Below are 14,811 nucleotides of genomic sequence, written 5' to 3' on the forward strand. Positions count from 1 at the left end.
TTTAGCTGTGTACAGCGTTTCAAAGTACTGCGGCACAGGCTTGTGCTCTTGTCAGGCCACAGTCGTGTAGCGATGCAGAGGTAAAGATTTTTTAAAAATATGGCTAAATACCTCCTGTATCTATCAAAAAATACAGTCCTGAGGATTTGGAAATGTCCAGAACCGGCTGTCGATTAAATTAGGTTTAGAAAAAAGAAGATGTAAGCAAAAGAATGTAAGCAAAGCAGAGAGCAAAAAGAAAAGTGTCTGCACTGTAAGAAAGCAGCAAGCACTAGGGTGTTGATGTGCCATTAAAATTATAAAGCTGCTAATGGAAATGACTGAAGTGTCCTGCAAGAGCCACAAGGTGAGGACATTAAGGGGGCTTTCCCAAACAACAAGCCCTGTATTTCCAGTATTGTCAAGGACATCCTTAACATCTTGGGAAGAAAAGGGCATTCAAGGAAGAGCTGAAGCAGGCAGAGCTGAAGCGCGTTCAGGGGGAACTCAAGGTCAGACTCAGAGAGGCACAGGAGGAGTACAGAATAAAGGTGGAGCAGAAGCTGCAGATCAATAACATGAGGGAGCTCTGGGAGGGTATATAAACCATCACAGGCTGCAAGAAGGCCAACAACACAAGATGGGGACACCGTGAGAGCAAACCAGCTCAACCTGTTTTTTTTAACAGGTTTCATTGCCCAGCCACACTGCAGCCTGTGTCTGCCGAGTGACGTCCCACGTCATGAAGGCCTTCGTACGGCTGCTGCTCCATCTCCTCAGACCAAAGGTCCACCATGCGCAGTGTTACGGCCCTGGCCGTATATTTGCGTATTGTGGTGTGTGTGGGAGTGAGACCTCAGTGTGTTTTGCGTGTCAGGATTGAGGCGTATAAAACTGCATTCACAATAACTCAACATTGTTCAAACATTAATGTACATATTCACAATATCTCCCAGCCTTGTTCAGTTGTAAACACGTAAAAGAAACACAGTCTGATACCGCTAATTCAAACGTTAGTGCATAACTCAACATTGTTCAGTTACGTATAACACGTAAAGCTCACTTTTTCAGTTCATTCCCCGTCCACGAATCCCTCGAATTCTTCTTCTTCAGTGTCCAAATTGAACAGTTTGGCGAGTACGGCATCCAACATGCCCGGCTCCCTCTCGTCATTATCCGAGTCAGTGTCGCTGAGCGCCGTGTACAACCAGTATGGATCAACCAATTAACCAATTGATCCATATATAAGGCGCTACACTAGCAAGACAAAGGAGATGGTGATTGACTTCCACAGGAAGTCACCCCAGACTGCACCGGTGAACATCCAGGGCTTGGACATTGTGATGGTGGAGACATACAAATACCTGGGTGTTCGCCTCAAATATAAACTGAAAAAACAATACAGACATCCTGTACAGGAAGGGTTCAAAGTTGACTGCACCTACTGAGGAGACTGAGGTCCTTCGGAGTGTGCAGGACTCTGTTACAGACTTTTTATGACACTGTGGTGGTGTCTTCATTTTTGTATGCTGTAGCCTGCTGGGGAGGAGGGAGCACAGAGAGGGACAGGAAGAGACTTAACAAGCTGGTCAGGAGGGCCAGTTCTGTATTGACTGTCCCCTGGACTCTGTAGAGGAGGTGGGTGAGAGGAGGATGTTAGTGAAGCTGACATCCATCATGGACAACCCCTCTCACCCCCTGTATGACACTGTGGGTGCTTTGAGCAGCTCCTTCAGTAACAGACTGTCACATCCACCTTGTAAGAAAGAGTTTACCAAAGATTGTTCATCCCATCTGCAGTAAGACTGGTTAACAGCATCACCACATGACTCACATGTGAAATGTCTTAGCTGACTGTATCATAATGCTACACACTGTGTTTTTTTAAATAACTGTTCTGTCTTTCCACAAGGGAAAGTGTATATTCCTAGTATAATTTCACTCCTTTTGTATGTTTCTTCTTATATTTAATTAATGTAAATATGTGTGTTTATAACATTTTTGCTATTTTTGAGGATTCCAATTCTGTTTTTTTAGCTTTTGTAAAAGCCAACATTCATTTTTTTTTATCAATTCCATTAAAAATTCCTCAGAAATGGGTCAATGAGATACATATATTATTTTCAAGGTTTTAATGGAAAGAGAAAAAATGAGCCTTAACAAGTTAGCTGTACCCAGGGACAAGGGTGGATTAGGAATACCCAATGTCTATTTATATTACTTGGCTTATAATGCAGTGTATCCATTATCCTGGGCTTACAAAGCAAACCATGCAGATGGCTGGAGCAGAAAAAAATAAAGTCTTGGTGAGAGACTAGAGCAGTCAGGGCCTGATTTACTAAAGGTTTGCGTGTCTTAAAACATGTGCAAACTTGATACCACCAAAAAAATGTGCTATCTGATCTACTAACAGCGCGCAGCACTGGCCAGCTGTCTGCTGCTCAACAATGTGCCGAGTGTCGCGCCTGAGCACCACAGAGGACACAGCTCGCACCTCCTGCACAATGTATGACAATTCATTCAAAAGCTGGAGGGAAGAAAAGAGAGGCCCTGTTTAATGCTGAGGTTTTCTTATGAGCCAAATTTTACTTTTTGTAATATTCAGATGTATTTGCTATAACTTAAAAATACTGTAAGTTTATTTGCTTTTTCCACTAATACCTATTTTGCGCTTGCAGTTGTCCTGCTTTCCGTCCAAACTCTCCGTGACGTAAACCAGTAGAACACGCAAAAGCCTAACTTATATAGTACAGCCTCCACAAGGTTTGCACCTGTTGTCATCAACTTTCTTAGTAGATCACCGGCAAAACGCACACCAACCAAACATGAACGTATGGAGTGAACAGGCAATTTAGTACTCTTTAATTGAGATCTTAGTAAATCAGGCCCTTAGTGTATTGGTCACCTAGCATTGGTTCATCCCTGCTTGAGTGAGAATCAAATAATATAATTAGTCATACCACAGCAGTTGGTCGCTCTTGGGTTGTTACACTTACACAGTATGTGGTCATAGTTTGGTCTGAACCAGCTATTTTGACCCTTTCACATGCACATGCAAATTCACACACTGATGACAGAGGCTGCTATGAAGCACCAATCTGTCCAATCAGTGCTGATCTAATCATTCCACATTTTCACACCCAGCATAGCCTGCCCTCTAGGAAAATTGGAGTTCAGTGACATGCTAGAGGACACTTAAGCCTTGTTCGGCCTTGCACAAAACTCTTGAAAAGCTGAAGTTTTTCTAAGTGCGTTGCATGTGTGAACGCTGTGAAGCTGAATATTTTACTCTGTTTCTCCTACCAGTCCCCAAGTATTTTATCCGCAGAAAGTCAAAGGGAGCTGATGTGAGAATGTCTAGCCAATAAGATAGTGTTGTGAGGGACAGGAGTTGAGACAGAATTGTAAGTCAAAACAAACCCAGAGGGAAGGATACACATGCAGCAGAGCCAAAGTAAATAAAACACAGATACAGATCATCGGCCCCAATAATCAGTGGTTGTTGTTTATTCTTTACCATCAGTGCATGAACATAAATTGCACCGGAATGTTTAATCTCCATACTCTTAAGTAAACTGCTGCATTATGTTTTCTGTTCGGCTGTATGTTCTTTTTCGTTCTTTTGTTGATATTGTCAACATTGCATTGATATAAATATTCTTTATTTATGTATTCCAAACTATGTTGCTTCATCTGCACTCACTCCCAAATAACATCCGAGACTCCCCCACACTCACCTCCTTCAAGAAATACCTCAAAACTCACCTCTTCATCACTGCCTACAACCATTAACTTATATATGGGGTCACTAGAGGTGACCCCATATAGTCGATTACTTGATGATTTGGGTTAAGGGCCCCCCAAAATCAAACAAAAGGCGCACCATTTTAAATCATACTATAAAAAATATTCATTCTCTGTCCTTTTATATGAAAAGCAGATAGCGTATGAGAAATACTGACAGTTTTATCAGTCAGTCACGTGTAATATTGTTATAAGGGCAAAAGAAAAGGATAGATCAAGTTCTATCATAGAATAAAATGTTATTCAGTCTGGAAGACAATGATGATGGTGTCTAATTCAAAGGAGAATATGGATCAATGAGCACAAAAAAACAAGAACAGAAATTTCGACTGTCAGTCGACTATAGGCAAAATCTGACAAATCAGGTTTGACTTTGTAAATCCTCAGTCAGGGACAACCCTAATATAACCAAAGATTGTACAACCTTCATGTGATATCTTACTTAAGAAATCACGTTTTTTCCAGACTAAATCTTCAGATCAAAACATTGTACAAAGCATTGATGAGCAAACCCTTTTGTATCTTTTTGATCAGTGTACTTGTGACTCAAACACAGTGACTTTTCAGTAGCATGGGCTTGTCAGTACAGTAAGTCATAAGTAACTTTTCAAACAGACATATCAGTATCCCATCTACTGTGTTATTTACCTATGGTATAACCTCTCTTCAGCTCACCACACTGGGGACTGCGATGGGAGTTGGTTGTGTTTTTTTCCTGCACGGCAAGAATGTTGGTTGTCTTGGCAACAGGATCAGCAGCCTTGTTAAGGGGTGAGGCTGGCACCAGAGTCGGGGAAAAACCTTGACTGGCAATATCCACAGACTGAGACTTCTTCTTCAGCCTGTGGAGGAAAAGCAAGACACAAAAGCAGAACACATTATTTTCAATCTTTCTAAGATTGCAGAACATTTTTGCATGTTTGTGATGGTAAATGGACTACTCAAAGCGCTTTTACACCTCGTCACACCTACCCATTCACACACTGATAGCAGATGTTGACCATCAGAAGTAACTACTCCCGGTCATACACACTCATACATATCTTCTGGTGTTGATGGGTTCCCCACTGACTTTTAAAAGGTTTTTTTCAGATTTGTTGGCTCCAAGGCTCCTGTTGAACGCATCTGTTTCAAGATGCGTTCCAGAGAGGAAGCCTCCCAGAAAGCATGCAAGATGCAATAATAACGTTGATTCATAAGAAGGGTAAAGACCCACAATTGTGTGGGAGTTATAGACCAGTGTCCTTGATAAATGTTGACGCTAAGATCCTAGCCATGGTCTTGTCAACAAGATTAGAGAGATATCTACCTACATTGATTAATTCTGATCAAGTGGGATTTATCAGGGGGTGGACATCATCTGATAATCTATGCAGGTTATTACATTTTGCATGGCAAATAAGGAACAGTTCAGAACCAGTCGTGGCTTTCTCTCTGGACGCAGAGAAAGCTTTTGATAGAATGAGTGGGAGTACCTTTTGACAATACTTGAGAAATCTAGGATTGGTAATTCATACATTAGATGGGTTAAACTGTTGAATACATGTCCAAGGGCATCTGTTCTTACAAACTGGAATATTTCTAGCCCTTTCAAACTTGGAACCAGACAGGGCTGCCCCCTGTCTCCCCTGATCTTTGCTCTGTGCCTTGAGCCTTTGGTATCAGCCATTAGATGCCATACCAATATTAAAGGCATATCTTCAGGACAAAAGGAACATAAATTACTTTTATAGGCGGACGATTTTCACGTACTGTATATGTTAGGATATAAAATTAACCTTTATAACAGGGTGCAGGATTGTACTAAGGCATTCGTTCGTATATTTAATCTATGTTCCTACTTTTGTATGTTCACAATAGCTAAAGTCCGAAAAAAGTGTCTGTTTTCATGTACTGCTGCTCCATGCTCCCTCTACGCTCTGAGTCCGTCAGCTACGCTCTGCTGAGCCCACACTGCAGAGACCCACGTGGGCCAAGTCTGCTCTGATTGGTCTGCCGATCCGCTCTGTCGTTATTGGTCAGTTGCTCAGCACGCTTCTCGGAAATGTCCCGCCTCTTTTACCATATTTGGAATGCAGCCACTGGCGCCGTCCGAGGGGAGCATAAACATTAGCACCTTAGCACTACTGTGCTACCGCAGGCTATGGCATATCGTGGGCGTGCTACAGAAGTTAACTGGTGTGCAACATGAGCTGCAGGGCTTGCCACAACGAGCCAATGGGCTTAGATCAGTGATCTCACACTGACAATGACGTCGGACTGACAAATTTGTATCGAGGGGGGCTAGAACCGAGCGTTACATGCGGCTAATGCTACAGCTAACAGGAGGACGTAGGAGAAGCCGCGTTTCAGCGGACTTTGAATTTTTGCAAATAGATGTGCCTAAACATGCACAGGACACATGGAAAACACACTAAAGAGCATATAAAACCAGAAAAAGCATAATATGGGACCTTTAAGGAGGGGAGAGATGAGTTGAACAGCTAATATACAAAATAACCCTAAAAATAACGCAAAGGTTTTTAGATCTGTTTGGGGTCCCTATCTGGAAATGATTGGCAGAGATGATCATGATATTTGATGTTTAATGCTCAGTCCTTTTCTGCACATCACGTATCGATGTGTGCTAAGTGAATGACTATGATAAAACAATCACAATTGGTTGTCTGGTTTCTTGTGTTGCTTTGAAATTTATATACAAGAGGGACGGATAAGAAGGGAAAATATCAGGATTCATGGAGTCAAGGAAGGAGCGGAGGAAAACCAGTCAATGATACGTTTTGTTGAGGCTCTCCTTAGGGTGAGACTGGAACATCCCAAGACATTTGAACTCAGCATTGACTGAGGCTACCGTGTCAGTGCCACCAAGAGAAGCTTCGATGAGATCTAGCTTGGTAAAACTGCACATTTTCAAAAAGAAAGAACTTATTAAGATAGCATGGCAGTAAAGAGAATTTGAGTACGAGGGGAGGAGAGTGTTTCTGTATCATGATTATGTCTGGGAGTCATAAGAAAACGGAGGGAATATACTGAGGCAAAAAAGGTCCTGAAGGATAAATGGTAAATGTACTTGAGCTTATATAGCGCTTTTCTAGTCTTCCGGCTACTCAAAGTGCTTTTACACCGCCTGTCACACCCACCCATTCACACCCTTTCACACACTGATGGTAGTGATCGCTATGTAGTATCATCCATCAGAGTAACTAATCCCATTCATACACCGCCACTGAAGCAGCGGGAGCAATTCAGGGTTAAGTGTCTTGCCCAAGGACGCATCGGACATGTTGCTCAGCTGGGGATCAAACCCTCAACCTTCCGGTTGAGAGGCAACGACTCTACCAACTGAGCCACAGGACAGTAATGTCCCCATCCAGACGCCGTGCCCGGCAAAGCTGCAGGTGTTTTATTATGGTGGGACATGCTCCTTTAATAAGACAGAGGCAGCGACTAAGGATATGCTGGAGAGAGGCTTTGAAGTGACGGCCTTCACACCCATGGAGACGTGCCTTGAGAAGATAAAGAGACTGTCTTGGCAAAAAAGCGGAGTGCAGAAGGCTCAGCGCATAAGGATCCCAGACCAGAATACAAAAGAAAACTGCAAGCCTTCAGGATGAGTGGGGACAAGGTGTGATTGAAATGGGTCACAGAACTTTAAGTTGAATTTGCTTTTGCTTGCCTCTACGGCTAATTGCTCAACTTAAACTTAAAAACTTAAGTAAAGGGCTCTTGGTAAGTCTGGTTTAAAACAATTTGTTTTATTGTTAAGGGGTGAGAGTCAAATCCTCAAAGCAATTTGAAAGTTATTAATAAGATAGTTGGGGTTACTTTTGTTTTTTATGCACCTGCTATGGACACATGGACAAAGCTACCAATTAGAGGTTATCTCTCAGAACCAACAAACCATCAGGGCTCAGTAAAGGTCGAGAAACATACCTCATTTAATGAAGTTCTGTTGTTTACGTTTATCTTATATTGCTCTGTAATGTTGTTCATTGTTCACTGTTGTTTTTGGAGCATAAAGGGTACTATGAGGGGAGAGTTACGAGACAGAAAACCAATAGAGGACAAAAAATGGCGGCACCAAAAGAGCTGATTAAGGTAGCCTCTTGCAATGTTAATGGAGTACTCTTGTTTTTTTTTTTTTTAATTACCTCATAGCTGGTTATGGCCATTACTGTCATTATGGCTTGACAGTTAGACAATGTTTTACCAGAAATTATTCACTTGGACCAGACAGCTTTTATAAAACAGAGACAGACACAGGACAAAATCAGACACACCATGCACATGCTGCAACATTTAACAACAAAACAGGTAGAAGGTGTTGGGGATGCAGAAAAGGCATTCGATTCAGTCAGTTGGGATTTATTGTATAGCATTTTGGAGCAATTTAATTTTCATGCATCGTTTATTAGGACCATAAAGGCACTCTAGAACCAAGATAAATGGAAGTTTCTCAAAATCATCCCTCTTGGACTTGGATGTCGACAGGGATGTTCAGTGATATCTCTCCTTTTTGCTATTTTCTTGAGCCGTTGGATGAAGCAAAATGAACACATAAAGGAGTTAAAATGGAGGGGGGAGAACAGAAATTGCAGATGATGTCCTGGAACATCTGTCAATACCTTCTTAATCTGTCCCAGCACTAATGTCAGTTCTGAAAGACTTCGGTAGGGTTTCTCTCTTTAAAAAACCTCTTTGAAAAATATGGAATTACTTGGGAATTAAACTCAAAGAAATATCTAGGAGTAAGTCTGCTACAAGAATTAAGTAAACTCAAAAAGCTATCGATTTTGATCCACTAATCTCCAAAATAAAATCTGATATAGGAAGATGGAAGATCTCATTCCCTTTATGAGTATTGCCTTAAGAGTGGAGGTAATTAAAATGAGTATACTCCCAAGACTACTCTACCTGTTCCAGACACTACCAGTAGAGCAGAGGTTGCGCTAGACTTTCTTGTTGTCCGTCATTTTGACGGACAGGATCGTAAAATTTCCGTCATAATCTATAATGATCCGTCATTTTATTTTTTTATATTTATATGATAATGAGACATTTCCTATTTATTTATTAACTATATATTTTAGCATTTGATCATAGAAACAAGCTACAGGAGACCCACCCACCCCCCTGCAGGTAACAATAGACTGGCTGATGACCTGAACAGCTTCTACTGCAGGTTTCACACCCATCACTGCAGACTAACACCCCGGACACAAACTTTTCAAACTCCTCCCCTCCAGCAGGCGTTACAGATCAAGTTTACATGGACACAAATAATCGGAATAAAAGGCTGATCAGAATAAAAATGCTTCATGTAAACATTGTCAATCATAACAGACTGATCTGATCAGACTCATTCAGAAAGAAATTCATTCCGATCGAGAGGGGTGGTTTATGCAGATCGTTGTTCAGATCCATGTACACGCTCCATCTGATCGTGTCTGCCTGACTGGGATAAAATGATCGTTACTGTGAATGTCTGCCCCACATGAAGTGACATCTTTATACCTCTCCATCAGAGCGCATAACTTCATGAATGACTGTCGTGTCATTCAAAAGTTTTGTCTCCACTCTTGATCGTTGAACTCCATGAGGAAGACCCTCTCCGACCAGTCTTGTTGGGATTTTATTTGTGTTTTAAGTAGCCCATAAATGTATTTTATTAATCTCTTTCATAGGTACGATTTCATATGACCCTATTTTATAAAAATTTTACATCGCGGTAAAAATTAGTCCACTGGAGCGATATTTAGCGCCTTTCCCATCGAGCTACAATAACATCTTTGATATCAACAGATTCATTGTAAACTGTAAATTCATATGATATCAATGTTGTCGCACTACCATTAAGACTCCACAAACTCTGCCTAAAAAACAATATTTTTAACATAAGGTGAGACAAATTATAATGTTAGAAGAATAAAAGTGAACTATTACAGTCTAATTTTAAAGTCATGCTGACAAGTGTGGCAGAATCTAATTCTGATTTATTGTATGTTTCCAGTTTATCATTAATGCCAGTATAATATTTAATTCAATAATCTAACCAATAAGATCACTTTTAGACAGTAAAAGCCTTAAGAACATTAATAAGCAAGGTCCTGGCAGACGCTGAACCATACATACATAGGGGTGTGGTATTTAAATGACGATTGTTTTCAAAAGCCACACTTATCAACACCAGGTCGTGCGTACGCTGTAATCAGTCAGATTCATAGGTCCCACGTTGACCCTGTTGTACGATGATTTCTACATCCAAATCTGGTCTGGTTTCTTCACCAAATTGACAAGTGAGGGCCAATAAGTGTGGTTGTTGCTTGTTGTTTCTGGAGGTGTTGTTGTTCTTAGCTTTATCTTCAAGTACAGTACATATTTAAGGCACATATAGTTCATTGTACTGTTGCATTGTTCACCTCCTATCAACTGCCACTGTCTCTAATTGGGCTCTCTCCCTCCATCATACGCTCCTGTAGCTCTGTATGTATAGAATAAAAGAATGCAATGGCATCAGAAGCATATTGGCCCACTAATTAAACAAGCTGAACAAGCTATCACAATGAAGAGAAGCTAGGGTGCTCTATTTACAGACATTTACTATACACACATACGGCCGTTTCCACAACTGATTCCGAGGTTTCTACCAGAATGAATTGTCATCTTTGAAATTCCGGGCAGCAAACAGACTCTATGTCTGTGTCCATAGGCAAACTGAGAGCACCAACACCACCAGTTCGCCCAGCTCGAGCTGGCCCCAGGCTCCTCGTCCTCACCTCCGCCGACTGTCGGCAGCAGCCGCCTTGTCGCTATATTGCAGCTCGTAGAGATGAACATCCGATTTGAGCACAAGACCTTCAAAATTCCATTCATCCTTATCGGTTTTAAGTTGAAACATACTTTAATCATACTTTTGTTCTTCTCAACTTTCGCCACAGAGCCTGTTAGCATAGGCATACATCTGTTTTATTCATTGTTTTTGATGTTCTTGTTGTTGGTCTGTTTGTTTGTCTCCAACTGTATCTCTATATCTGCATCTCCCTATATCCCACTTTTCAAGTCCAACAAGAGTCTGGTTCTGCTCATAGTTTCTGCCTGTTCAAAGTTTCCCTTGCCACTGATTCTTTGCTAAATGTTGCCAAGTGCTGTGTTCATGGTGGATTAATGTTGGGTCTTTGTAAGTTCTAGATCTGCTCTTTTTTGTAAAGTCCCTTGAGATAACATTTGTTATGATTTGGCACTATACAAATTAAGGTTGAATGATTGATATACACACATTTATGAACAAACAGGACAGCTAGTGTACCTGTATCAAGCACTCCTTCCATAGGCATATGCTTTTTAAACATCAGTGTCTGAATTTTGTAACCTCCATGGTCTCAACATATTCCTTCCGCTTTGTCTGTTGCTGCTGTCGCCGCACTGAAACTTAACATTATTAGCCAGATGGTCATTTTTTAATCATAGAATAGCTGAGAGATAATATTGCAAATAGATGATGTGTCTGTGAAAAGCTGTTGTGTAAAGTGATGCACACCTTGTTCTGCCTCAAAACGCTTGTCAGTGTGGCCTATGCCGACTATACCATCTGGTGTCAAAAATCAGATACATTTTCAAGTGGCCTTTCCAGTCACTATGGTAATGGTCGAAAAAATGACCTTTTACTTCATTTATTCATTTTAAACCAATCTCTGACCAACATATTTATTCTCCATAAACCAAGAAAGTTTTAACATGTTTAGATTATTCTCTCCTGGGAGGGAATACCAGTGTTATAAACTGTCTTTCATTTTTAAAACACAATCCTTCTTTTAAAATCCCTTCAGGGAATTGATTGTAAGTGCTCTCTAGACCATAATCAAACAGCTGTGAGTCTTATTTGAAGACAGACGTTCTTTGAAAGGCAAATATTTATTATAATACTTCAAATGATTGTAGTTAAATGGTTCCAAAATCAAGAGTTGTACACCTTGACATTCGTTTCCTTTGATTTTCTTGAAGAAAATCCAAATGCAACATGTAGGTTCCTAAACAACTTTCTTTCAACAGTGATGTCGGTTGCAAAGCAGATTTGCTGATTAAGCTTGTAGCTTACTCTTGTCATTCTTTTACTACCTTCAAAACAGCTCTCAATTTCAAATAAAGGTTTGTATAACACCATCAGGGTAGGGAATTTAGTTTGAGAAAAGAGACGTATCGAGTAAAACGAGTAGTTTGTACATACCCAGCAGGTTTCTGAACAGGTTCCATTGACTCGACTGCAGAGAAGATTATGGAATCGATCCCTCAAACTGCTTAACTTAAGCATAGGGAAAGGCCTGTCATGTGACCTTGTCCTCATTAGGAGAGAGGGATACTGTGCTAATGTATTTACCCAATATATCCCAGACAAGCAGAGATACACAGACAGAAAGTGGAGCAGTAGGAGGGAGCAGAGGGAGGCAAGCCGATTTTATCCTGTTTCTGATGACTGAGCCAAGATCAGAGGGGTGGGAGGAGGATGAGGAAATGTGTGTTTGTGAGTAGGAACGGGACGATAGAGGAAAACATTCAGATTAACAGGACAGACGCGGAAAGTTCTAAAAGCTATCAGATAAAGAAAGCAGGCAAATGCAGACGTTGCAATGAACAGAAGGATGGAAAAGATACAGACTTTATGGGCATTGAACTAGTGTTCTGTGAAATGTTTTGCCTGGTCTTTGCTGGGCATAAAGACAGTGAAAGCATGCAAGCATAAGGGTTCCTGGTGGCGGAGAGGTGTCACTCTCAGCCATCTGGTGATGAGTCACCCTGTATCTGCTCTTGTTTGCTTTGACTGGGCATGTGATTGCATCATTAAGTTTTTCTTACAGTAAGAGTGTGTGTCATGGTGTCCTTTCAACACTTCAATACCATGTTTATTGAGATTGAAACTCATGGTTTCAGCAAAAGCTGGAAGTATGTAAATTCAAATAGCAATATGGTAATGTAAGAGGCTCTCGACTACTCTTTTCAAAAATAAAAGTCATTTGTATCACACAATAACACTATACCAATTGAGTATGAGCAGGCTTCAGCTGCTGTGAGCAGATGCAACTTGCATCATCGTGGTCTTCCCACCAGCTGTGTTGGCTGCAGCCTGTTTCTGTCAGCCCTGTATTTCTTATTATTTCTTCCTTCTAACTACAAATCTCTCTATCTCTCTCCTTCTCTTCAAGTTAAACAATTATCTTATTCGCATTAAAAACAGGTACCTGGGGCGCTGGTGGCGCAATGGTTAGGGCGCGCGCCCCATGTATTGAGGCTGTCGTCTCGAGCGGGAGGCCCAGGTTCGCTTCTACCCGTGGCCCCTTTTCGCATGTCGTTCCCCACTCTCTCTCCCTGGTTTCTGACTCTATCCACTGTCCTATCTCTGCATTAAAGGCACAAAAAAGCCCAAAAATAAATCTTAAAAAAAACAAAAAAAAAACAGGTACCTAATATACACTGAGGCACTTCAACTACTATTTCAGATGAGTAAGTGATGTAGAGAGGAAGACAGTGAGTAAAACAGAGAGAAAGAAAGAAAGAAAAAGAGAGAGAGAGAAAGCACTTTTCATAAAAAGCAGAGTATATGTATGACTGCAAGAGAAATACGTATTGCCTTAACATGATGTTACTTAATTATTATTTTTTGAACTTTTTTGTTTTTATTGAGCATTTCACATTATATAGAATAATCAGTACAAATACAAATGAAATAGATCCAAACCAAGGGCAAAGGAAATTAAGATAGAAATAAGCGATAAGACTAATGCTAACTTATACAAGATATTTTCCAGAATTCTGTTCCACGGCACATATAGTTTAACAGGTTACTTCTGCATTTTATTGACAGTATGATTTTATAGCTGGTTATATGATGAACACACTGACAGACACGTATGCACTCACTCACATCTCCTCATTTCACGTGTGTACGCTCTAGTACAAGTAACCCCATACAAGCCATATCTATGGTCCAAAATCTACAGGAAGATTGCAGTTGTCTTCATGAAGGAAAAAGAAACAACCAAACTGGACCGACACAGACTGCAACGGACAATCATGACTGCAGAAAAAAAATCATTGGTGTGGACCTGAACCCCATCCAGGACTTATACCAGTCCCAGGCCAGGAAACTGGCAGGTAGTATCGCTGCAGACTCCTCACACCCCGGACACAAACTTTTCAAACTCCTCCCCTCTGGCTGGCGTTACAGATCACTGTACGCAAAAACAACCCGCCATAAGAACAGTTTCTTCCCCCAGGCTGTCACTCTGATGAACGCTAAACAGTCACAGAGTGTCAGACCTGTCTGACTTGTGGAATAACACTGAACCAAACTGTCACTGTGAATCTACATATACACATATATATATATATATATATATATATATATTATTTAATTGAAATTATCTATTTACACTCACTTTTACCCATCTGTCACATAACTGCATTTTTTATTATCAGTTACTTCAGCATCTTTTGCACTACTCACCACTGCACTGTTTATTTAGTCTTGTACATATTAGACTTTGCTTATTGTGTTTATTGTTGATATTTAATGTTATACTTGTACATAAGAGAGCACAGTTCACCAAAATTTAATTCCTTGTGTGTAAGCACACCTGGCCAATAAAGTTGATTCTGAATTGAAATTCCCCTTATGTTGGATTCCCCTCTAATTTGCTGAGCAAGTGGTTCCAGGATAAGAGCAAAGATTAGGGGGGATAAAGGATACCCCTGCCTCGTGCCACGACCAATAGCAAAGGAGATTGATACAGTCCCATTAGCGCACACTCGAGTTCTGGGTTTATCATATAAAACCCTTATACAGGTGAAAAAGTATTTACCCATAATTAAATGTTCCAGGACTTCAAACATGTAACAGCACTCCACACGATCAAAAGCCTTTTTAGGCATCCAGTAAAGCAACTACAGGTGAACCATTTGAACTCACTGCCTCTGATATTATGTAGAAGAGGCGTCTCAGAGTATTCATAGCTATTCTATTTTTTATAAGCCAGT

At 40.7% G+C, this 14,811-nt stretch overlaps 1 protein-coding gene across 5 annotated transcripts in view; it reads right to left on the reverse strand.

Moving 5' to 3' along the window:
* The window catches only part of oxr1a (oxidation resistance 1a), a 164,638-nt gene that overhangs the window by 107,463 nt on the left and 42,364 nt on the right, over positions 1-14,811 (reverse strand). The window contains exons 1-2 of one of the 5 annotated variants that reach the window (XR_010666809.1): positions 12,008-12,120; positions 4,432-4,625 (exon numbers count right to left, since the gene is read on the reverse strand). Coding sequence is in view for 4 of the 5 variants with exons in the window: in XM_065958193.1 (XP_065814265.1) it covers positions 4,432-4,625; positions 12,008-12,033 (220 nt within the window). In the remaining variant the exon portion in view is untranslated. Of the gene's footprint in view, positions 1-4,431; positions 4,626-12,007; positions 12,121-14,811 lie in introns of those variants that run through there. The other 4 variants (XM_065958193.1, XM_065958191.1, XM_065958192.1 and 1 more) reach the window with 4 other exon arrangements.

The sequence above is a fragment of the Labrus bergylta genome, chromosome 8 (assembly GCF_963930695.1).
Source record: "Labrus bergylta chromosome 8, fLabBer1.1, whole genome shotgun sequence".
Lineage (NCBI taxonomy): Eukaryota > Metazoa > Chordata > Actinopteri > Labriformes > Labridae > Labrus > Labrus bergylta.